The following is a 26,375-nucleotide window of genomic DNA, read 5'->3' as shown; positions in this document are numbered from 1 at the left end:
CTTAGGAGTGGTTTATTCTGTCCTGTCAGGAGCAACAAGACTGCTGTTTTAGAGACAATACAGGGAATTTTAGGCTTTTCTGAGCTACCTTCCTTATAACAAAAGGTTCCTTGAAAATACAAATTGAACAACAAGAGACTGACACCTACTTTCATCTTGAATATACTTAACAGTAATGTTCTCCAGTTAAGGTGGATGTAACATTCAAACTGCCTTTGTTTCTTCTCTTTCATTGTTTATTTGACTATAGTATTATTTATGCTGACATACCAAGACTGGTAAGCCACGTTCCCTGTAGAGCCAGTGGAGAAATATGGGACTCCAAACCATAGAGCAGGGAGTTGCCCTAAGCAAATCAGTAGGGAACTCAGAGCACAAACAGAAATTCCTGCCCACAGAAGTTAAATTTTGAGACTTGATGCCTCCATCCAGTCCATCCTTCCCAGGCTTGAGGCCATTCACTTAGATTACCAGTATTTTTTTTAAGGAATGCACATACTAGAGAAGAGCTCTCTCCAGTAGAAGGCGGCTACTGGAAATTCCATATAAAAGTTTTTTGTGTAAAAGCTCAGCAGCTCACAAGAGGGGGCCCAGGCTTCAATTCCCTCGTCAGCCTCAGAGCAGTTAGATTCCACAACAGGCTGCAGATCATCTGACCAGGGAATTTTACAGTCATTCACTTCCGTTTGCCTCGGCCTCTCTGTGGCTGCCGTTCTACGGCAGCCCACATCCATCCCACCGGGCCCTGCCTCCTTTCTTGTACAAATAAGCTGGTCCAATGTGCCAGGCTGGCTGAAGACTAGTCTAACAAAAAGAAGTAATGTGCTTTCTGTGTGAATTGTTCTGAATCTGCTTGGAAAAGGCTATGAAGGGTGAGAGAGTCAGAGGTCTCACTAGTGCCTTATCTGTCTCTCTGCTTCCACTGCCATTACCTTGTCCTTCCTCCAGAGCTCATCAGGCTTCTCCATAACACACTTTAGTTCCTAAAAGGCCAGGAAACTACTCCAGCAACAAATAAACACTTTTTGGGGACTGGGGGTGGAGTGGAGAAGGAGATTTTGTCGAGTTGAATAGAAAGGTGTGCCTGCAAAGGTAAATAAGAAAGGAACATTATGCTCCCAGGAGAAGAATGAACAGCCTCACTAGACAGAAGGTGGACAGAAAAGAAAAACAAAGTAGATTTAGGCCTCTACTTGCTGGTGGCAGTAAGTCATTACATTAACCTAGATGCTCTCAGCAGAAGCCATCACCCCAGGGAAGAAAGGGTTTAAAAATTCTGCTTTGTTTAAGCAGAAAGCAACTTAAAACATAATAGTTAACTGGAAGCAGACAAAGGAACAGGATGCTGGAAATAGCAGCCTGGATCTTCAAACATTAGCTTCTTTCTTCCCTAAAAGGGAGGCATGTTTTAGGCTGAGCTGGAGAAGACCATGGCTGGGAAGAAATAGAAAGACGACAGGTTTCATATAACACCTAAGGTGAGATTCCTCCATGCTTTTGAAACTGATCTGGACTTCTAGCCATGTTTTATTCACAGTTTCAGAATACTGCTACTGGAGGCTAATGCATCTCTCACTTTTGCAGCCACACAATGTCTGAACAAAGCCTAAGAAAATCCTGAGGCTTACTTCACACTAGTGTTAACAAAAGGCTGATGAGTTTAGGTGGGTGCCTCAAAGACTTGGTTAGCAGTTGAACTGTAAGTACCACAGTCTCATCCTGACTCTGCAGAGAGCCACACCTTTTCCTTCAGGACGCGTGCCCTGCTCTCTGGAAGATTTCCCTGCTTTATGGCTTTTGTCAATTCAATGACACTTTATAACTGCTCTGGTTCCACCGGCTTGCTCATCTGGCTTAGAGACACTCATACTCATAATGGTGAGCTCCTCACAAGTCAACTGGTTCTTACGTGCTCCCCTGGAAACTGGAAGATGCTCATGAGATTGAGTCCTCTCAGACTGCGGAGATGAGGATCCTAGACGTAATTTAGCAGATATGTAAAAATCACCAAATCAGCTATTTTCTGAAAACGTGATTATTGATGCTGTGTTTAGTGTTTTGAATTCAGTACATCCAGGCTTTATCAAATGAGATTCGATCTTTTAAAGATCTCTCCTACATTCTTCCCCCATCTCTCATAGATCCCCGAGTGCCGTCTATTCTCTGCTTGGATCTGCATTTTTCCAGAGTTTTTGCATAAAGTTTTACGCCTACCTGTTCAGAATAAGTTTCTAGGACAACTTGTGGTTAAAATCTCAGTACCACAAATCAGACACTAGTAAGATTATGTTGCAAATAGTCCTTTCAAATTGGATGTAATTGGATTTTACAGCCCATTGTATCAGTCTGAACTTCCTCTTTAGTTCCCACCTCACTGTTACCAGAGAACCTGAAAAACTGAAGTGATTTTTTTCACCTATTCCTTTGAATCAGGTTCCAGCTCTATCAGTTTGTGACATGTTCTCTGTAAGAATGGGAACTTTGCCTTCTGCTACCTGTGAAATACCCACCAGTGCCATGGAAGAGGGTGCCGGTTAAGTGAGCGATGACAATGGAAACTTTCCTCTGCTAGATTGCTGCTCTTTCTCATACGCAAGTCTCCCATGTCCACACAAAAAACCAGTAGTTCTGTACCAGTGAAATGGAGGATGAGCAAAGGTGCTGTCTAGAGCAATGCTGCAACAGGCAGCAGCCTGCCGTTCTGCCTGGAAACATTTAATCTAGGGCCCCTAGAGAATAATGTGACATGAAGGTATTTAAAAAGAAAGGGAAGAGAAAAAAATCCTGTGACAACAAGCACGCACTGAGATCCTCAGAACCACTCTGAAAGAGAACAGCAAGTTCTTTTTAAAGATGGAGGTTATTAAAAATGATAATTAATTCTGTCATTTTTTCCTTTCCCACCCAACATGTACACAGAACACCTCTATTCACCAACTCCAGTGTGTCATTTTCCCTTGCTCCTACCACCTTTTAACCCAACTCTTGTCCTCATTTGATACTGCTTGCAGAAAGCTACTTGCTGGTTTTTCAAGTCACTTTTGCTGGTTTATAGCAAATTGAATCAGCCCAGCACAATGTCAGACAGCCATGAGGGCTGATGTATGAGAGGGCTGAACCAACAGTGAAGTGTAACTTCACCATGAAGTGGGGATGTGAGTGAGGAAGAGGATACAGAGAAGAGGAACTGTCAGTCTCCCAGTTCTCCAATGAGTTTTTCTTAAACACCCTACATAAATCAAAGCTGACAGTACTACAAGACACCAACACTGAAAGGACTCTACGACGCAATATTTTTCATTATGTATAATTTGTAAAGTCTTCTTCGCACTATGTCAAATAGAGAAGCTAACTTAGAGCTAGAAATGTAATCTAAAAGTGCCATACAACAGAAATTTTAAGTAATGACACTTCAAAGATGCCTGGGGAAAGGACTTAACTTCTTACCATACATAACATTCTACCACATAGAGAACCAAGGACTTCTCAACAGAAGGAAACCTCCCTGGTTTTGATTAAAGAAGGACAAGTTGCCCAGAATGGCTACATTAAGAGACACTGGTTGTCAGCTTTAACTATAGGTGCAACTGAAATAACCCTTTTGGACAAGGAGAAGCTAATTAGCTGTTTTTTCGAAGCTGACCGAACTACTGGAGGAATAATTAAAAAGCATGCACTTTGTTGGCTGACTTCTAAAACTTTATTTCATTATTGAACCTCTGTTTCAACATTACTTTTTCTGCTCAAATATCCTGTCTAAGGATATCATCAACCAAGCAAAATCTGACACATGCTAGACACTCAACTTGTTTGTTATCCACAACAAGGATTTTGCAGCTTATTAGTAACATTCCAAGTGTTCCTATCAAAATCTATGACCTACTGCATGGTAAATGTGTCAGTCTGAATAATGGATTTCTCAAACAAGCACTGAGGCTGCAAACAGCTTCTTTCTTAGAAAAATGTTAGGCTGACTTTGGCTAGAAGGAAGACAGCGGGGAGAAGAGTTTAGATGGTCAACTGAAGCTCCCTCAGAACACACTTTATCAGCATGTAAATATCCCAGAAGTCTATCAAAACCAAATTAAACCACAGATTTTTACACTTACATATGAAGAAATAGGAACTTGTCATTGGCATCTTCTCTCACACACTGAAGACAGATTTAACTGCCTGAGCTGATGTGCTGTACAGTACTTGCTGAAAGAAGCTTCATACTTTGACCAAGGTGATTATGGTGAAGCAAAAAAAATGCCAATAGGTTTTCCACACAGATACCATTCCTTGTCTTTGCTTTGAATTAAAGAGCTTCTAACACAAAAATATTTATAATAATGGTGAGAGAAAAAAACGATTACTAGTTTCAGAAGAAATAGTCTGGCAAAGCAAGGTTCTAAAAAATCATCATCAATTGCCAACCAAAAAAGCTCATCCCACTCTATCAGGCACCATTCTCCTCCCAAAATTGCAAGATAAGATGTTTCACCAAATTCTAAAATTTACTCATCATCGATTACATAAAATCCAAGGGTTATTCCATTTCTGTTCTCACACATCATTAGAGTAACATCAACACCATCACTTTCAGTGTTGATGAAAGAGTGATATTCTTATCACTCTTTAGACTCAAGATTTAAAAAAAAAAACAACAAAAAAACACCAAAACGACACAACCAACACCCAAACAACAAAACCTGAATGTGTTGTATGGCTGAATCCTCATGACAAGTCATTAGAAGACAGTTCTCCTTCGGATATCCCATAGATGATTCTCCTTTCAATCATACTTCTTCCTAAGTTGAAGAGCTCCATTATTGATTTTTTTTGGCAAATTATCTACTATACAGCCTCAGTGTAGACGTTCTCAAAAGCACATAGTCAGTATATTAAGGGATGCTAGGAAAAAACAAAAGTTTCTGCCCTCACACAGTCTGGTGGGACACAACAGGATAAGGGACAGGAGAAAATTTCTCCCTTCCTCAAACAAAACCTCAAGAGCACCTCTCGCCATAGGTCCAAATAGGATTCAAATGTGTTTTCTGAAACATTCTGACTCATTTAAAAAAAAAAAAAAAAAAATCATAAAATGTGTTTTAAAAAGTAATATTTTACAGAAATAATTACACATCATTTGGGGAAGACAAAAGGGGGATTTAAGTTCAACTCGTCAAAAGTACAGTTCCCTCCTTTAGAGGAGACAAACGCCAACTGAAATTAATTTTGCTTTGTTTGCCATCCATCAGAATGTTTTTAAGCCGCTGGAAAAGTACAGCTGCACACTGGAGCACCAAGATTTTTCATGAGGGATCCACTCCACTTCCACTGGAACAAAAAGTGGGACCTGAGCACTCTTGGCTTCCTTGAAAGCCTCTGACCTAATAGGATGTGATTAAGAATTTTTTCAAGTGAACTGAAAAAGATGACTTTGACCAAACTCTCAGGTATTTTTTCTCCACATGGGGTTTTCCAGACTGTTGGTAAGTCACCCCTCACTACTGAGTTGGGGGTTGTTGTTTTATTTGGGGAGGGGTGAGTTTATTTGGGGGCAGGAATGGGAGCAAAACCATCTTGTGTTTTTAAATAACCTTCTCACAAATTATTCATGGTTCCAAATCTTGCTCTTAGTACATATACAACACATACAAAATAATTAAGATCTCACTGCTTATTTGTATTATTCTAAATGGGCGATGTTAGATGAGGCTTAATTTGTTGGGGTCTGTCCCCCCAAGTACGTGCCACAACCCGAAGCTAAACAAAATGTAATCAAACAATAACATTTTTAAAAGCCATTTAAGGTAACCTTTTTGACAGGCTTTGTGCTGAATTTAATGAAATACAATTATGCCCAGAGATAACTTGAAAAACAGACCCTTTCCAAAGTTAAAGACCAGAAAGTTAAAATAAAAATATTTAACCAGTGGTCTTCTCTAAAGTAGCTTCATAAATGATGAAAAATAAACAACTAATTTATTATAAAAAGTACAGTAATTCTAACAATTGTGTGCAATTTAAAATTTTTGCAACTTTCACAGCCTAAATGTTTTTCAACCCTGAAACATGGAAATATTTAAAGAAAACTCTTCCATCATGTAATTGCTATGAGCTAAAGAGAACTATCTGTACCCTGTACTGACAAACACTACCAAAAATTTCTAAAATTAACAGCTACTTACTGCAAAGTTTAATTTGTCTCATATACTTAACACTATAACTGAACGACAAAATTAAACCACTTCCCTGTTTATGTGGCTCTTCCCTAAAATTCCTAGAAGGAAACAGTTTTTCATGTTAGAAGGCTTGATAAAATGATTGGTTATATTTAAAAATAGCTTTTAAAAACAGACTAAATTTCAACTTCCACGTTGATATTGAAATCCAAGCATTCAAAATACAGCTGACAGAGTGAAGATCACTATGATCGTTTAGGCAGTATTTAAAGACTAGAGATTAGTGTTATCTAGATGAGATAAGAACTCTGAACCTGAAAAAATAAGGTCATGCTATTCTAGCTTCAGTTACAAAAACCCTCTGAATCACAAGTTTGTAAGCCACCAAAAGGAAGGAAGGTGCTGAAACAAATTTAAAACCAGCTATGGGAGCTACTAAATACAGGTCCACATACTGCCAGCATGTGATTGGAATAGAACCACCCACGTAAGGAACGTGTCCATAGCGGGACGCGAAGTATCACACGCAGAGTCCCCCAAGGGCCCACCTTAGGACCCATCCTGTTTCACACCTCGATGGATGGCTGGAGGAGGTGGTGTAAGGCACCTCAGCGAGTCTGCAGGCAATGCCAGAGGGTGGGGTGCTCAATGGCAGGGATGTCACTCAGGAGGACCTAGGCAAACTAGAGCAGTGGGCCAACAGGAACCTGTGCCTGGAACACAGGAGGTTCCATGTAAATATGAGGAAAAACTTCTTTACGGTGAGGGTGACCGAACACTGGAACGGGCTGCCCAGAGAGGTTGTGGAGTCTCCTGCTCTGGAGACATTCAAAACCCGCCTGGACGCGTTCCTGTGTGATATGGTCTAGGCAATCGTGCTCCAGCAGGGGGATTGGACTAGATGATCTTCCGAGGTCCCTTCCAATCCCTAACATTCTGTGATTCTGTGATCTGAAATAGAAATAATCTTTAAACAAGAAGCAGGCATTTTTTTCTTCAAAGCACGTATCTATACCGCAGATCACAGCAAGTCCGGGGACTGCTCACTGGCCCTTAGGCAACGTGTCACAGACTGAGCACATCCATTCCCCACAGCGCTTGACCACGGACCTCCTCCTCATGGCTCCACGTGATGTTCTTCTGGCCCCAAAGCAGGTTATGGGTTGGTTTATTGTTTTGGTTTGTGTTGTTTGAGTGTTGTTGGGTTTTTTTTTCCCCCCTAAGTGGGACAGTTTTTCAATTTGAATGTCCAAAATAATGCAAAAGCTAAGCTGTAGCCCAGTGTAAATCATTATAATGTTCTCACGGCATGCTGATGGTATATACCCCACGCTCTCAGATGCAAGATGAGGGTGTACTGAAGTGCTGAAGCTGCAGGAATTCCGGCACAGGCTTGACTGTGCTGCCTCCTGGCACTGGCCCCCTCAAACTGTGCTTGCACGTCATTAGACGCCAGTTGGCACAAGCTGAAACAGTATCAGCACTGCACTAGTAGTTAAGCAGTATTTGTGTTCGCTCTGCAGCCTCGTTTCACTAAGAAGTTTAGAAATAGTCAAAAGAGACAAAGCACAGATCATCCCTAAAATATTCTTCAGCTCTACAGCCAATCATATTAAAAAAAAAAAATAAAAATCACTGAGTTGCCTTACCCCTTTCCATTTTTTTCCAGAATAAAAACTGCATGTCGACTTACCCCTCAAAAAAGTTCGGTATCTTTCCAAAAATACAGAAAAAATATCCTAACCCTTTTGACCACTGTTTCCCTTCTCCATTTCTAAAAAGGATGGATGTACCAACTTAAAAAGTCGATCTGCCACAAGAAACTCTGCAGCTTCTGTCATAAAAACTAACGCTTTCTGGTTAAATGACAATACATTGAACTCATTCCATCTAGGAATGGAAGACACTTAAAGTTAAAGCTATAGAAAAGCAACAAAATTCTGAGCAATGTTAATTTTCTTAATTTCAGCTTAGCTGATAACTATCTCAAAGTTCAGAAAACAAAAGAATTTGAGAAATATTCTCGGTTTTCATTTTAGTTAAAATCTAGCATTTATAAGACATTGATTCTTCCCCAGTATCTTGCCTGTCAGTCAGTTCAATTCACTAACTATAGGCAACGTTTACCTCACGTAATGAGAGAGTTATAAAAGCAAAAAAAAAATGTATTTTGGCATTTCTTACATGCCCGTTGCAGTTAGGAGTATATAGGGGTTTGCTTTTAATTACGCTTTGGTTTCAGCATTTTGAATTGAATTACCACCTAATTACAGCTTCATATAAATCCTTAAAAACAGAAATTATACCTCAACAAAATAAGGAATCTCAAAAGGTGGTAGCTAGCCATTTAAATGACTTCAACAACACGTAGCCTTCTTGCCAACTAAAGGTACTCAACATCATATGAAGGCCAAGTCAATGTAGTTTAATAGTTACTAACAAGCCTTTCCAGTGAATAACAAGAGTAACATTGAAATTAATTACAATTTTGGACTGACTCTGCAACCTGATTGAAACAGTTTATCTTGCAGCTATTTAGACAGAAACACCAGTAGAATACACTAGCAGTACTTTCACAAGGACAGATTTCAGAATTCAACAATACTTCATTCACCCTCAAAAAATCGAGTTGGCAATATACACAAGCGTTCCTGTTCTTTGAGACAACTGTGGAACAGAAGTTAAGTAAGAAAAGATAAAAAGAGGAGGTACATTCTTTCGCTGAACCACCTAAAGTAATTGAGGTTTTTTGTGACAGCACCTAACTAGAGGTGGGTACAAAGAAGCCCTTCACACCTCCAACACCCAGCCTCAGCAGATCCCATCCTACCACCACCACTAGTGCTACCTCCAGCTGCTTCTGGCTGCAGAACAGGTAGTCTTCCCACAAACGCTTCCCTCATTTCCAAGTGTTTTTCAAATACCTCTAACCACATAACCAAAGATTTATGCCTCCAGTTAGTAAGCGAATTGTCTATTTTTTTTTCTAGCCAGACTACTTACTTCCAGTTACGGCTTTAACTAAGAAATTCAGAACAAACCCATGGATGTTAACCCTTCTCTTCAAGGGTTACTTTACTGTGAAACTGTTAAGGAATAGTGCCTTTGCAATAATTACTGCAGCGGATAAAACCCTCTCTGCTCTCTTTCCACCAACAACTGAAGTATTTGATGCATCTAACGTACGTTTGGGATTCTTAGCCACAAAGATACACCATGTAAACAATATGGCAGTAAATATTCATTTTCTGTGGGATTAAGCCTAAATACGCTCTGCTGTTTGGCACCGTAGTCACAAACTGTTTCTAAGAAAAAAGCCTCCACCACCACACAGACGGTGTAGGGGAGAGAAAATAAGAGAAGCTACATAAAGTCACTGGCATCCGATAACACTTCAATTTCCATATGGAAATAACGGGAAATAAGATGTGCTGCATTTTAAGCACCAAGGCAACAAAAACACATTAAGATTTCATCACACAAGAACTTGGCTGTAAAATTCGTAATTTTCTTGATCTTTTTAAAGAGTTCTCATTTTCAGGAACATCAGATAGCTAACAGACCATGTATTCTACCAACCAGCTAAAGGAGACATTTGCATTAATCTGCTTTCTGTTAATTAAGCGGTGGAAATGCATCTCCCCTTCACCAAGAAATCTCTTCCACAACCAGACTCCTTGTCAACCTCTTATCTTTTTACAGCCTATGTTACAATGATTATTCTCCAGATGATTTCCCAAGGATAAAGTACCCAGGACTTGCTATAGCTTTGCTCCAAATCATACAGGTCTCCAAAGACTACCTTTGCATATTGTGTCCACCACATCTGTCTGTGAATAAAGAAAACGTCACTACCATCTTTTAAGAGACCCAGACCCTATATATATAAACTTCATAATGATGATTTGAAATAGAACTGTATTTTAATTGCAAAGAGAAACAAGCTATGGGCGTTAAAAGCCAGGCACTGCGAAAAGCAGAAGTGCAAAAGGTTGAAGAGAAGGTAGAACCAGTAAGAATGAAAAACATTGGAGTTACTGTTATTTTTTCCCCCTTACCTAAAACTAATGATATGACAAAAATGAACTTCTATAGTTATACAGGGTGTGGAGGGGTAAGTGTTTGTCTATCCTCATTTGCAAGTCAACCAAACCCATCACCTAAGGACTTTTGCCTCCAAATTCCAGAAAGGTGGGGGAAAAAGAAACAGCATTCAAATACTCTCCATTAAAACCAGCTGAAAACTATTATTCATGATAGCAGTAATTACCTTCTTGCACCCCATATGGCAGAAAACAGCTTTCCTCACACAGAACACCTCCCCCCACCAACTTACACAGCATCCAGCATTTGAAGACAAACTTATTTCAGCTGTTTGTATGAGAAGACTTGTGTCTGAAGGGTAGACACACAAATAAACCCACAACAGCAGCATCTCCCCAGAAACATTTGCCCAGCAGAGTTCTACTAGAACTACGCTTACCTGTTCTAACGCTGCATCAGCACGAGCACAGCTATTTTTCATAACCCAGAGGATGCAGCATTTCTAACTTTTGTTAAGTATTAACAGATTACACCAAACTGGTAACAGAATTTTGATCTGTAATCAAAGGTATAACATCAACCTGGTGCCATGAAACTTTGTAAAGTATATAACATTTACATCTACGTAAATGTATCTATGCTTGAAACTAGTACTAAGTCCTGCTCTCAACAGCAACATGAAGAGTGCTGGGGTATTGCCCAATGATAACACACATAATACAAAAGCACACACTCTTATAAAAAAGGAATCTCGAGGATTTTACTTTAAAAGCAGTACTAAGTCTGAAGTGTTTTATTGCTCTGCCTGTACAATAAAGTGATTAGAGTTCAACCACAATCATGGACAGTTTGCAGAGAACATACCAGCAGAGACAATTTCACAAACAATACTCCTAAACCTTTGGCAGGATTTTCAAGTGCTACCAAATTAATAATGAAACGGCAGTGAAAAAAAATGTTACACTAGTAAAATTAAAGAAAAAACCTCACCTCCCACCCCTCAATTCCTTCAGAACACCTAACCATGCAGCTTCTGAAGATGTAGCAGTATTTTGGGCTTTACAGTACTATCCAGATTTTTTCTGGGGAAAAAAAAGAAATTTAAAGGATCATTTTGCCTGATAACAATCGGTGTGAGACAGGAGAAGACTAAATTAAAAATCAAAGAATAAAATTTCATGCAGTGAAAATGCTACTTCAACTACAAAGGTATCTTTGACATGCCATTTCCTTTAGCAAAACTACTCAAGACCTTCTGAGTGGCTTGAGAATGATCTAGCATTAGGGAAAAAAGAGAGGACCAAGACTTTTCTGATGTGCTCCCTTTTGCTTCGGTGATTTTTAGCATGAATTCAGCCTTAAGTGAGTTTTCTCAAATATGGGTCTTGTCCCCTGTAAGTGACTTAAAGCTGCAGAACTCCTTTGAGGACAGACCACCCAGGTACCAAAGGCAGAGCAGGTAGCTCAGGAGAGAAGGAATGATGGTTTGGGAGATACAGAGTTTAAGAGTAACAAAAGGCACCATGGGATGTTAAAAAACACAGCACCCACAACAGAAGATACCAGTGAAAGACAATCCACTACTTCAACACCTCCCACATTTTCAGCTGCATAGGATATATATCCTGAAACACCACTGAAAATTATTAAAGTATACACTCTTTATTCCTCAAATTTCATAAAGTGTAACTCTGCAATCACAAAAAACAGAGGACACAGAAACACACTTCCCTGGGGGAGGGGAGAGCATAGATAATATCTAAAGAGAAGCAGTCTGATGAACAAGCTATTTTATTTACTATTTTTCTTTTTTAAGCTCACCTACAATCTCACCTCACCTAGAGGAGAGGCTCAGGAAACATATTCAATTGTTCGTAAGTATTTTATTATTACTTCAGGATCTTCTGTTCTTTATCAAATCAAAAATACACACAGGTTTATATAAAAAGTATATTAGAGAACCTTGACCCGGGCACTTTGGTTTTATGTTTAGTTAATATGCATTCATCTCATTCTCTTGAATTACTACAAATGGGTGCAAACCTACACCCACTTCTATCCAAGCGTCTACAAATATTTTAAAGCATAACAACATAACACAGATGCTTGTTCAAATATCTTAGTCAGAAAGGGGAAATATTTTCAGTCCCTTAGCAAAGATTATTAGATTTAATTCACTGGGAATTCCTACCCATTTGAAGTACCTTTACAGGATTTCATACAGCAGTTTATAGACAGGAAAATAAAATGCCTTCAACCTAAAGACCACTTCCACACCCACCACGCAGAAAAAAACCCACAACATTTTCACCTATTTAAAGAACACTAGTATTAATTGGCTGTGTAAACAACTGCAGAAAATAGCGGCATATAAAAATAAATTAATAAACACAGAAACCAACACCCCCAGTCCCCAACACTCACACTCAGAGTAGCTGGAGACTGCATACCAGAGAAAGACAAACCAGACATTTCTACACCTGAGCTCTAGGATTTCCTCAACCATTGCCAATATTCTTAAATACATAGCCTGGGTGGACTTTTTTTAGACAAAAGAGTGGAATGGAAACTACTTCTTCTGATCACGATATTAAAAGCAATTGATCAGGCAGGATTTTAAACCGAAACAAGTCACAGTGAAGTGAAGAAACACATCAAACTGCCTGTACTTCGTTCTAACAGCTTACATAATCTTATAATTTTGATCGTAAAAACAAAAGCTTACTGCTGAATTTATTTATTTTTAGACCTACACTGGGACTGCAGATACTCTAAAATTTTAGGTGAGTAGGAAATGGTTTAATAATTGTTAAATACCAGAACACTTAATGTGTAATACTGGAATAACCACCAAAACAATGTCATTAACATGAGAAGCAGTCCGAATTGCAGCCAGTTTCCTGCTCATTTAGGAAAGATTAATTCCATCTTCACAGGCAAGAGAAACACTCATTTTACCTTACCAAGAACAACCTGAGCAAGAAATGCAAAAGAAAAGATGGCTTTTGTTGCTTAACCGTTCTTTTTAATAAGTAGGATAGGTAATGTCAACAAGATCACTACTCTGTGCTCTAGGCAAAAGGATCTTAAGAGAAGGACGTGGAAGGGAGACAGACATGAAGAGCAGATGGCACCAACTCTTTCAGAAACTATCAGTGAGAGGGAAGGAAAGTTTCCCTACAGAAAATATTCCTGAATAAGAGGAATGTTGCTCGAGTAACTTAAAAACAAGGCGTTAGGAAAAGACGAAAGACACGTCTTCTACTGCAAGACAAAACTGCCCAAAGAAATTGTGTGTTGTTTCAAGAGAGGAACAAATGGCATACCCTAATTAAAAAAAACCTCAACACCTCTGTCTGTCCTCAACCTGCTCTGTTGTTTCTCTGGTTAAAACAGAAGGGATTTTTTTTGGTTTATTTCTGGCAGCACTCGCCATTTCACAGCACATTTAGTGCACACGGAATTGATCAATACCACTACAGACATACGACTAGACTATCCATTTACTAACCACAAGAAAACGTCTTGTTCAGCAAAATCCTGTACATCATAACACTGAAATTTTAAAAGGCATTGTTATATGGATCTCATTACTGCCTTACACCGGTTGCACTGAAAAGCTGAGCACTTGTCTGCTAGCTTCCACACTGATAAACAAGTATACCTTTGCACTCCATGCAAGGAGGATAAAAAGCGTATCTAAACCTACACAGAGGACTATATCCACATTCAAATCATAAGCAGAATATGCCAGGCTTGCCATGTAAACAAATATTAGATCATTTATGCAGCTCACACTAGGTTTTTTGTGAAACGAATGGAGCTTCAAGCAGAAATGTACCAACGTTTCCCCCAACCACTGGTTGCTACCATCATCATTTTCCTCCTGAAGAAGCGTGGGGAAGTCCTCACACCCCGCTGGCTTCTCAGGACTCAGAGCTGGTGTTTGAACCCCAACTTCTGCTGGTTTTTAAAAAGAAAAGTAGCACCTTTTCTTGAACTACAAGGCAGTGACGTATTGAGTAGCCCAAAACAAAGCGTTAGAAATTATTGTTTAGAAACTGAAAGTTTGCCTTTTCAGCCTAATTCTGTGCGTACATCTACACATGCACACAGCCCTCGCTATCATTAAAGGGCGAGCCCATGCTTTCAGAGCAGTACCTATTCTAAACTAATGAAGCATTAATGAAGGTTGCCATTCACCAGTGAATGGTCCAGAATAAGAGATCTAATTGAAGTTAAGAGTATTTCAGCTGGGTTATTCTTCTTTAAAAGAACACCATGAAACACTAATAATTTCACTGCCAGATTACTGGATGTGACACTAGGTGGTTACATCTCCACATTCGTTCCACACAATTGATCTGAAATCCAAGCGCTGCACACATTTGAATTGCTCGTTATACATTTTTAAGAATAACGATGAAAACTTCTTGTCTTTACAGTCGCTGCCATCACCCAACATTTGCCAGCTGAGAAAAAAGCTTTCTCCTCATTCATACTAATCGACAAAGTTACCTCAGGCTTTCAAGTGCTGACCCCAAAGCCTTACGTTTAAAGCAACAAAACCAAGAACATTCACTTACCTGAAGAACAAGAGATAAGAAAAACAGCGAACGCCAACTTAGTAGCAGCTCCCATTTTCCAATGCTGTTAAAACATTTAAGTGACTTTAAGTATCCAGTTTCCTAGGTCCTGCAAGCTGGAAAATCTCCTTCCTTGCTGAATCGTTATAAAGCAATCTATAGCAACATTTCTGCAGCAGATAAATGTTCATAAAACAGTAAAATCAGATTTCTTTAGACACTGATGATCTCCCTCCGGCTCTTTCTAGCGAGAATCCGGGTTGAGGGATGGATATATTTGGAAGTGTGTTTCAAAACACACGTGTCATTTGGCTTCTGTACAAAGGGTGGCAAAATTTAATTCATAAAAGTATGCTACGAATCCACTTTAAAAAGTCAACAATTAAGCCGCTGGACACGACCAAGTCTCTGAGGACACTCCAACTTTGCTTTTCCACATCCAGCTCCGTGAAGCATCCCTCGCGGGTGCCGAGTGTCGGGAAGTCCTATGGAGATCAGTAAACACGATGTTTTCGTCCTGGCTCCCCTCAGACATGTAGTGTTTGGGAGAAAAGGAGCTCCATCTCAGTTTCAAAAGCCTCCGGGTGAAGGGAGGCAGTTTTGTCAGCTTCTTGATGAAAACTACCTTTAAAAAAAAGGAAGCCACCAGCTACACGTGGGCAACGCTTCGGTTTTCTTTAATAATGCTGAGGCATTTAGTGTAACCCAGAAAGGGAGAGAAGGTTTCTCCCCCAAAAGGGGAGAAACAACAGTTTGATAACAGACTAACCTTCGGGCTTCCCGAAAAGTGGTAAATCTCTAGTCCTGGTGCCGGTCAGCGAGAGCCGCACATCTCCCCTGCTCTCCCCGGTCGTGCAACACCAGCACTCCCGAACCCGAGCAAGATTTCAAATTCTTCTAAGAGATTTCCATCCCCTCCCCCCCAAGAGGCTATATTTGGTATTTAAACACAGAAGAGTGACTGAAAAAAAAAAAAAATAAATGCAGTATCCAGCCGCTGGGGAGGAGGGTGACAGATTCTTTGTGGCAAATCCTTCCTTCCTTGACTGCCGTGCTTCTAGGAGAATTCAGCTTCTTCGGGAGCGAGGAGACGAGCGAGACCGCGGGCAGCGGGGAGGCTGCGGCGGGCACCTCCGAGCCGGCTCGGCCGGCGGCGGTTTCTCCCCCCAGGAGGCTGGTGGCTGCTGCCCGATGCACGCTCCTCGCCAACTCCTCACGGGCACATCGCCTTATCGCCGCACCTCCGCCCGCCCCGCTGCTGTTCCAACGGAGACCCGAGACAGTCTTACCCCCCACACTCAATCCAGTTCTTATTTTTTTCTTTGAAGAGAAAGGAATAAGAAATAGGGGTGGGAAGGAAAAGCCTGCCGGACGCCCGCTGCCTTCCCCTCGTGCCTCCCACACGGCGCACCAGGCGAGCCCCGGCCAGAGCCTGGAAGGGGGAGGAATCCCCTCGCCACCCTCTCCCCTAACTCTGACCCCGGCTCACTCCCGGCTCCGAGGAAGCCGCCGCTGAACGCAACTCTCTCGTCTCCCGGGCGGCGGAGGCAGCACGGCTGAGATCAACTTTGTCCCTCCAGGAGTGCAGCTGAGGGGCTGGCGAGGAGAAAAGGCCGAGCCCGGGGATGTTCTCTGGGCGGCGGCGGCGGCAGGAGCCGTCTCTAGAGTCTCCCGAGTCCAGCTGGCAGCTCGGAACAGCCCTCCGTACCCTGCTGCTGTCGCTGCTCCCCTGTGGTAATTTCATATCTACCCATTCACTCGTGTGGCGCGGAGAACCGACCCAAGATGGCGGCGCCCGGGCGATTGTTTTTGTTTCCTCTCCTCCTCCCCCCCCCTCCCCCACCCTCCCCTCCTTCCCCACGAGCGCGGCGGGCCCGTCGCGCGACGCCGGGCGGGCCGCGCGCCGCCCCGGATTGACAGCGGCTCTGACCACTCACGGCCCAGCTGCCGCCGCCTGGCCCCGCCCACCTGCTCATATACACACGGCGGGGCGGGGCGCGCTCCCCCCGCCCCTACCTGCCCGCGCGCCGCCTCACACACGCGCCTCTGTGCGCGCGCCCGCCTGTGGGCGCGGCCCTCGCGGGCCCTTCGCCCGGCGCCTCCCGCCCCGCGGCTCCCCGCCCGCCCGCCCCGGGGCTCCGCGCTCGGCCGCTGCCCCCCCGCTCCACCCCGCCCCGGAGGTGTCCTGCCCGCTTTGCGGAGCGAAGGTTGGTGGGGGCCGGTTTCTGTCGCCTCTCGCCTCAGTAACGCAGTGGGGGCTGGAGGCGGGGGGGCCGCCGTGCCGGCCGGCAGGTGTGAGGGACCGGCGTGGCTGCGCCGCCCGCCCGCACCTGCTCGCTGCGCCCGGCCCCGCCGGCGCCGGAGGAGGAGAGCTGGCGCCTCCCGGTCACACCCCCCGGTATTAATTCACCTTCGCGGGGCTTGTTCTTGGTATTCGGGAGCTTTTCTCCCTGGCCGCGGCCCGTCTCAGCTGACGGAGGGCTGTAAGGTAAAAAGCTACCCTAAAAAACGCTCTGAGAGCTGGTGTGAAGCTCTGAGGTGCCACCAGCGGTGTGAACCGCTGCTTTCCCGGCGCTCTGCCTCGCTCCCCCAGCCCGGAGCGCCGCTGCCGGTCCGTGACAGGGAGCCCTGGCAGGAGCGGGGCGTGCGGCGGTCCCAGCGGCGGGGCCGCTCCTCAGGGCGATCGCTGCCGCTGCCACCACCCCGAGCGCGTTTCACAGCGTTACTTTCAGGCGCTGCCACGCCAAGCAAGCGCGTTAATGGGTGGTTGTACCTCCAGAGCGTATCACGTGCAATTAATTACGCTTGCGCTGGTCACCCTGAGGAACACGGGTGCTGCGCTCACATGGTGGCTGCGCTTCCTGCCCCTGGCAGCCCGCTTCGCCTCCCCCCGAATCACAACAAACTTCTGTTTCCTATCATTGTTTGTCCTTTGGCTGCCGCAGACCAGCAGCTTGCGGTATTTATTTGTCGTGAGATAGCCTTCAGAAGTTCCCGAGAAGGGTACAACACTACATTGTGTTACGTGCTGTGCCAGAGCAGAACAAACGGTCTGTGTTCCAGAACGTGGGTATAAAGCAGCACGTGTGCTTGGTTGGGGACAGAGGAGTGAGAAAGCAGGTAGGATGAATAATTTCCAGCGTTCTCACCTTTTGGGGAAGATGTATTTGTGGTACTTGGTGTCCCTCTAGATAAAACACTTTTGCACTGAATTATCCCCTTTAGGTACAGCGATTCTGCTCCTTCATGAGTTTGGTGAGACTCCTTACGCTTTTGTTTTAAATGGATACCATAAAATACATTACTTGTTTCTGTATGAAAAGGAAGACGTGTCTCTTAGATTTGGACATCAATGTGTGAAGCATTGATAATGCTGGCCTTTAATTTCTGTATTGTTATGAAGGGCAGTGTTTGCATAACCGAGAAGTACCAAGTTCTCTGAAAGCTGGTTATATTGTTCCCTAACCTCAGATAGGTACTGAGTGATTTCAGATACCTTCCTTTTCATGTTGCTCCATGGCATGGTCTGTGTTTTGGGGATGTGAACAGTAGCTGATACTAGATTGGAAGAAATACTATGTATAAGATATTTCACGTGTGTGGATGTACAGCCCAGTCAAGGGTGAGTAACATTGCCAAGCTGTCTGAGCTGTGCTAATTCACTGATCAACAGAGGCTTTCAGTAGCTAGGCCTGGTGAGCCACCACTAGCATTTGGATTCAGACATGAAGAAATGTAGATATTTCAGTCTATTTATGTTGAGGTGTCTGCTGGAGTTCTCAATCAGGATTTGGGCATCCTCGGTGTTTCTCTGCTGTATTCAAACACTTCCCAACACTAAATTCATCCACTGACCATACTTATGATTTGAAACATCCAAAAAGCGAAACAAGATGTATGGGATTGTGCACATCTAGAAGCATCAAGACATGTGGCAACACTTTTTATGCCATCTTTTATCCAAGTATTTCAGAATGATTTACAAGCATTAATTAATGTAAGCATTACAACACTTCTGCTTAATCTGTAGTTTTTAATATTCTTCAACAGCAGAATATTTAAACGTGACCTGTTCTGCAGGTTGTATTTTCACTTGGCTCAGCTTCTTCAAAATGCTCGTCATGTTGCCACATGAGTAGGAAATTATAGCTAAAAATATTGCTATTGTATGTGTGTGTGAATATCTATATGCACACTTCCCATTGTAGATATTTGGCTTATTTTTTTTAATGATAGAATGTAAATTATGGTCCGTATTTCTATTTTACCAATTATTTTTAATAAAAATAGAATAAATAATGTCATCTATATAACACTATTTGCATGAATGTCATAGTAAGGAGGTGTCTCTCACTCTAGTAGCTTGTTATTCTTAAGCATGGCTGTTTTTTTGCTTGCAGGATCCCTTTAGCAAAATAAAGCACTTGGCCATACAGTAAATATTACAAAAACAGTAATAGTGTAGGGTTGGTCTTGGCAATTGTGTATTTATCTCTTTTCCTTCCCAGTTTTGGCGCCTAATGGGAGCATGGCAAATGGGGTATGAATTAGGATGACTGTTGGTAACTAGGATAGGGGAACCTGCTCAGACTTCCATACCACTCCAGAAGCATCAGACTGTTTTCAGCCCCACTGGTACATCCTTTGCAGAGCTGCCTAATGTAGCGTATGAAAAGCAACAAATAAGGAGAGGTCCAAATACGCTCATTTTTTTGTTGCAAACAATAAAAAACAGTTTTGCATGGACACAGCATTGTAATATTGTTTCAGTTATGTCATTATAAGCTTAATATCAATAGAGCTTCTATATCTCCATTAGGGATTTGTTCCCATTTAATTGCTTTTTAAAAAAATCAGGTAGTTTGGTGCAAATATTGTACAGACCTTAGCAGAAATTGCCTGCCATGTTTGTGAGGTACGTGATGCAAAATGCTTTAAGGGATTTGGGCTTTTTCTAGGCTCTTGCTTTCATTGCTAGTAAAAGGATGAGTTTTATCCCAAGTAGACATATTAAATGTCAGCACAGTTGCTGTCTCCTCTTTTTAAATGTCGTTTTCCATGCGTTTCTCATGTGAATTTTGGGGGTGTTTCCCTTTCCTACCTTTTGGCTTTTCATTTCTATTTTCCTTTCACCTTAAACTCCAGATCTTTTTTCCCCTCTTCTAAGATCAATCTGTCTATGCATTTTTAATGAATCATTCACTGTGACATATGAGCACTGAAGATACAGTATCAGGAACTCAGGCATCTGCAGAGAGTTTCTGTGCAGGAGTAGCAGCAGCAAGATGAAATGGATGTGATCTTCGTTTCTTCCTTTTGTTCATGTGGGATGGTACTTTGCCTAGAGGCAGCACAAATATAACTTTCCTTCTGGGGGATAATGAGAAGAATTAAAACCCAGCAGTGTCTCATTTTTCTCTTCAGAGCACTGCTAGGCTTAGAGGATTTCAGCTGGGCCCTTGCTATTTCCACACTTATCCCTGAATCAATACTGTTTATGCAGAAACAGCATTACACGTAAGAAGCTATTGTGCAAGACTCATTCACAGTGTCTGTACAAGCATTTTTAAAACGTAGAGTGGGAAACACGGGGTTTATAATATCAGGAATAACATCAGATATAACCCTTGTCATTATCTCACTAATCTTCCCTCATGGTCTAAGTAATTCTCCCTTTGAAACTCTGAAGGAAGAAAGGACCACGTTCAGATGCTGACCTTACATAACCAAACCAAAAATGACCAAACCGGCAATAAATTAATCTCTGGTCAGGGACATCCTCTGTACCAGCCAGCTTAACTTTCCATGCTGTGAGAAAAAGTGCGGATACTGGAGGACAGCCTAATTTTTTTAAAGAAATGGGCAAATAACTGCCTTAAAGTTATTTTTAATTTCATATGAGTATGCGTAACTTGTGTGAAACTAGGAATATTTTAAAAGAGTTTTAATGCAAATTTTTAGTTTTAGTGCACTGGAGAGATGAATAAAATTACTATAAAGTATTCATTATTTTGCATTTTTTTAGTCTGTTCCAAAACTATTGAGGTACTTTACAGTTACATGGATAACACAACTTTAAAGCATGAGAAATGTAGAATTAATGAACATTTTAAATGCCGATTAACTGAAATGAAATCAAAAGCTTGCCTCTGGTATGCTTTGGGATTGGGTAGTATGTCTGTCCATCAAAATGTTCTCCTTTTACACTTGTAATCAAACTTACAAATTTTACATGCAGTTGTTGAATCCAGCTGATATCTACAAAGACAAAGTAAAACACATGCTGCAATCATAGCCCTCTTTTGGATTCAGGTGTTTTGGTGAGCAGTACTAATAACTACAAATGAATAGGATTTGGCCTGTATTGTGTTATGTAAAGCTATTTCTATAGTGAGTTTGTGTGTGTGACAAATTCCTTTTTAATGTAATCAGGTGGAGCCTGTAGACCCACACAAAGTTTACCTGCTTCAAGTTTAAAAACAAACACATAGATATAAAATTTACAGAAATTAACACTTAAATGCAATCTTCATCAAGTAATTTTCATTAAAGGCTACATTTATACCAATGATTATTTTTCTTTTTTGATCTACTATCCAGGCTTTTTTTTTTTTTCCTTAAAGTACTTGTGCAGAGATTCAAAAATATCTAACCTATTTTCTTGGAGGACACAGTGATGTTTCTTTCTAGGATTTGCACTGTCTTGTCAGAAAAGATTCCTGTTGCTTTCAGACACTACGTTGTCTCTTAGAGGCAGTTTGTTGTGTCACAGTTTTTTAGTACTGTGGCTTTTATCATGTGTGATTTCATACTTACTTCATAGTAAAATTAAATTTTCTAAATATTGTACTCTAGTCCTCATTATTCCTTTTTTTTGAAGTGCCATTAGGAGGCCAAGATGAATTCTTAAAATCCTAATCTGTATTATGAAAACAAGGTTTTTCAGGTCTGTGTAGACGTTTTCCTTCTCAGAATATAGTGTGATAGTTTATATACCCCTTGATAACCAAAGTCTGTGTTCGTCACAGAAAGGAAAAACATTGTCGTGTTTTCACCAGTATTTTTGATGAATTCTTAAAATGTGTTACAAGTGTTTTCTTCTGCTACAATGATACTAGATTTTAAAGAATGTATCTTTCACACTTACTTAGGAAGTCTTTGTATGTATATATTGGCTGATAAAAAATTACGTATTTTAGACTGACAATTTGTTATTAGATAGTCATAAAAATAGGAGGGCGAAGTGGCGAGAGATTGGCAGATATTTAGAGTATTAAATTGTGTGCTCTTTAGAATTATTTTGTTAATATGGCTTTGAAGCAAGGAAAATACTTGAATAGATGTAATTACTTGTGATGTCACTCAAAATATACTAGAAGCTTTCTGTCCTGACTCAAGAGTGGGATCAGGAAAGTTAGCTTTATTTTCCAAGCTGTGATGTGTGGTTTAACTTCAGTTTAATCACAAATTGTATATATATATTACTTTTGTTAAACAGTATTAGAGGAGCACAAGAAAGTCAAATACACCATCACAGGCAATGCTGCAAGTAAATCTGGTGCATGTATGTTTCTCATAAGCCAAAGACATTTTATCAAAAGTGTCCCCAAAGCCTTCATCTATTTCTTAGCATCAGAAACAATTTACAGGGGCCTGATGAAAAGCATAGTACTAGTGTCAGGTGTACAACCCAGGTTCTAGAGAAAATTAGATCTATTTTGCTCATTGAGTCAAAATGAAACACATAGAAAAGTGCCCCGGGGGTGTGGGTGGAGAACTTTAAGAGAGTGGGCTAGTTACCAGAGCTGTGATGTGCAGTTTGGATTCAAGGTTTAGCAACAAATTGCATACGTGCATAGTATTTTTTAAAAGAACTGGCAACAGAGGTTGTCCTTTGAGTTTTCATTTCAGCCCTGAATCTTGTGTTGAATTCTTTTGTCGCAGGAAAGTTTATGGGATGTTAATAGTTGCCCAACTTAAATTGAAAAGAAGAAAGAAAGGTACAAAGATTGAGCTGCAAACCTTAAAAATATGGCTTCTGGAAGTGTCTCTTGGAATAACACGTTAGAAGGTCTCAATAGGTTGGTAAATAACATTGTGATGATTGCGGTCAGGAATGATGGGATGAGCCCGCCACCTTGCATGTAGCCAAATTGTCACAGGCAGGTTTTCATTCCTGGGAATATTATTTGATTCAGTTCAATGTCATATTCAAGATGTAATGCTGATGAGTGCCAATTTTTGGTTCAACAGATAACTTTATTGTTAAGTTCCCAACAGTATTGTTAAAGAACGATGATGGGAGGTGGACTTTTTGAATATGGATTGGAGGACACTGGAGCTCAAACATTAGTTACTGTTTTTGCTAAAATGCTGAGAAATTGAGGCTCCAAAATGTAACTCATTGGTTTCAGAAAGAGATGGCAAGTGGGAGTCAAGCATCTATCAAAAAATCTGCAGATCCTAGTTTTGAAAATCGGTCATTTGGAATTTTAGAAAAGAAATGTGAAGATCCGTGGTAGTGAACAAGCTGCTAATAATTTTGTAGTTTATTGTGGCTAATAACTGAAGAATGTAGAATTAACTCTTAGAAATGTATTATGTGGCAGAAGAAGTTGTGCTTCTAGAGGCTAATGAAGGCTTCCTGCAAAGAAAAGTGGTTGGAATATGATTTGAGACCCACTTCCTTGAAAGAGACGTAGCCTCTGAAGCTCCTGTTGTTATCCAAATATTTGTCTCAAATTGCAAATAGCGATGGTTAGAATTCCTGTTGTGAAGGAGGAACAGCTACAACTAATAAATACTGATACAGAGTAGAATGACAAAGGGAAGGGGAACTTCCAGAGTTCCTATTTGTTGTTGGTTGTATTTTTTGTATCACAGTGAAATATTTCTAAATGATGGGTAGCAGAAAAATCTATTACATCAGTGCCCAGGCAGTGAGTTCTGACAAAATTAAGGGTGAGAGCTGCCGTTGCCTCTCAGTGCTTCATCTTAAACTGCATCTTCCTCGGGCCATGATGGTGTCTCACTTCTCTGATCTACCAAGGAAAAACAGCACTGCTTTTTATTAAAGGTAGTTATGCAGAAACGTAGCAGGAACCCTGAGGAAGTCAGAAGTGTGACGCTGGGACAGCGTTGCCTAATAGATATGAATTGGTCTAAGTGTGTTTTGGTTTCAGCCCGTAATCAGCGGTTTAGGAATTTCATAATTTCTGCACAGAATATAAGTAGTGTTAAGATAATCCTGGCAAACAGGAGCTCAGCCTGCAGACAACCCTTTGTTCCTGTTCACCGTTACAAAAAGCATAGCTTTCCCCAAGTGCTGTAATTCCTGAAAATCTGGCACATCACAGGTTTCCTTGTAAAGAGTATGGAAGATTCCCAGATTTGACCTGTTTCAGACCTAAAGAAGGATGGAGCAAGTTTACAGTCTTAGAAGTCTCTCAAGGAACACCTACAACCTGTCCATTTTTTTTTAATAAAGAAGAGAATCCAACTGTAATATTTCTTTCTGATAATTCTGCCTTTGGCAAGATGGATGGGGTGAGGCAATCCAAGGCCATTTAAAGTTCTGAAAGTTAAAACCTATAATCTTGCTTCTGCAGCAAGCATAACTTCCCAGCCTGCTGCTGTTACATATGCTTAGTTGGTGTCCAGCTTACTGGGTAGCTAAATCCTTCTCCAGCTTTTACTGCTGAATAGTTTTGGGCTAGATTCATCTACAAATTATTTTATAATAATTACAATTCAGACATTGAACAAGTAATATTTTAATGTCTGAGATGACAAAATTCCATTTACTCCCTATAGTGAGAAGTTCTTTCAGTTCAGGCTGTTTTAAAATGAATAAAAGCTAAACTTTTTTCCATTTAACTAGAAAGTTTTGTACATAGCAGTCAACCTTTCTATTATAGAGGCTCATTTTTTGCCTTCAGATTCTTTAGGCAATGAAAGCATACTTCTAAGGCTGTTTTTTTAGGGATACATAGTGTGCATGCACCTTGTTTTAGGAACATCAAATAATTAACTTTCATAAAACTGCAGAGAGGGAAGTATTTTTGTTTTCTATGGAGAGGTAGGGAAGCTGCAGTGCATGCACACGGATATACTAGATTTTTTTTAATGTTGACTAATGAGTTCCACTCGTGTACATGCCCCAAAACACTTGATGATTCCATTGGAGCACCACCATTTTGAAGCTATTGGTCACGTCTGATAATGAGTGTATTGGTGGGATATAGATTTCTTGGCATGATAATGAAGTTTCTAAAGGTGTGAAATGGAAGTGGGACTTTTTTGGCCTAGGATTCATGCACAAACAGGGATTGCCTCAACCAGAAGACCATCTTTCCTCTTTTTACCGTGATTACCGATGAACTAATTAATGGCATAGCCAGTAGAGCTGGCAGTGTAGTTTAGAGGTCCCTCTTTCTGTGCTGTTTCCTAAACGATGTCTTTCTTTTCCAGAGAGGTTTATTTAGTTGTTTCACCAGTATCATAGCCTTTTTTTTCCTCAAAGTCCATGAGAGGTTTTCACTTCCAGTACGGTGTTTCTTGAAGGCCACAAGCACAGTTGTGGAAAACTCCTGTTAGACCACGTCCTAGAGCCTGTCAGGATCTACACTGAGAGAACAGAAACTCTCAAACATTTGACCAGCTATTTGGAAGTCAGAAGGTGGGTGCCAGTGTGTCTAGCATTTCAATATCAAGGTGGATTAAGAGCATTAAGGAAGCTTAAACAGCTCTCAGGAGAGAGATTCCCGTGGGTTTGCAGGCTTATTCCACTGGAACAGTTGCTTGGCTGCAATTTGGGTTGAAAGATCAGGTTTTTTCTCCTGGAGTTGTGCATGGCACTACCTAGTTTTACTCTTTTTATTAAGCATACTCCGAGTTTGAATGTTCAGGTCGTGCTGAGTGCTTCACATTTGAGAACGCTCAGACATCATTTTTTTGCCAAGTTTAATGGACATTGCCATGGAAGTTTTCAGGCACTGCCGAAGGCAAGTGAAAGGAAAGAGGCAGGTTTTTTTCCCTGTTTGGTTCATGTTTTTCTTTTAATGATCTCTTACAACTAATAGTCCCAATCTATATTGGCTTACAGGTTTTATTGTCATTAAAATATCAGGCAATTCACTGAGTCATGTGAACAGCTGTGCTACTGAAGGGAAGAACTAAGATGTGGTTGGATGTTTCATCTGTATTAGCGAGCATGGAGGAATTTTATAGAACCATGTTGCCTCTTGTAGCAGTGATGGGAGAAACCAAATTAGAATGTAAGAGCAGACTCTCCCTCTCATTTTCCAACTAAATAATATGGAAGCATTCAGTTAATCATAGTTTCCGAAGCAGGTTTAATGAAGTTAATACAACTGAACTGCAGTAATTTCATGCAACTGCGGAGCATTTTTCAGCTCAGTGTATAGTACATAGTATGCTGTCGGTTGATCGTTTGCTGTGCTTTTTCTGATTTCATAATAGGAATTACCCAGGTATTTTAGGAATTGTATAAATAACAGCTTTACTTGTGGATCTTCTTAGGATCATCAGCATAACACTACATCTTCTAGCAGCC

The 26,375-nt window shown here is 41.1% G+C and overlaps 1 protein-coding gene across 1 annotated transcript in view; it reads right to left on the bottom strand.

The window, feature by feature from the left end:
• ACVR2A (activin A receptor type 2A) overlaps positions 1-16,606 on the bottom strand; it is a 65,543-nt gene extending 48,937 nt beyond the window's left edge. The window contains exon 1 of the mRNA XM_068407579.1: positions 14,801-16,606. Coding sequence (XP_068263680.1) covers positions 14,801-14,855 — 55 coding nt within the window. The 5' untranslated portion in view covers positions 14,856-16,606. The remainder of the gene's footprint in view (positions 1-14,800) is intronic.
• Positions 16,607-26,375: the final 9,769 nt, after the last annotated feature.

Source organism: Nyctibius grandis, chromosome 9, assembly GCF_013368605.1.
Source record: "Nyctibius grandis isolate bNycGra1 chromosome 9, bNycGra1.pri, whole genome shotgun sequence".
Lineage (NCBI taxonomy): Eukaryota > Metazoa > Chordata > Aves > Nyctibiiformes > Nyctibiidae > Nyctibius > Nyctibius grandis.
The sequence above is the reverse complement of the archived record's forward strand: the minus strand, read 5'-3'. Positions and strand labels throughout refer to the sequence as shown.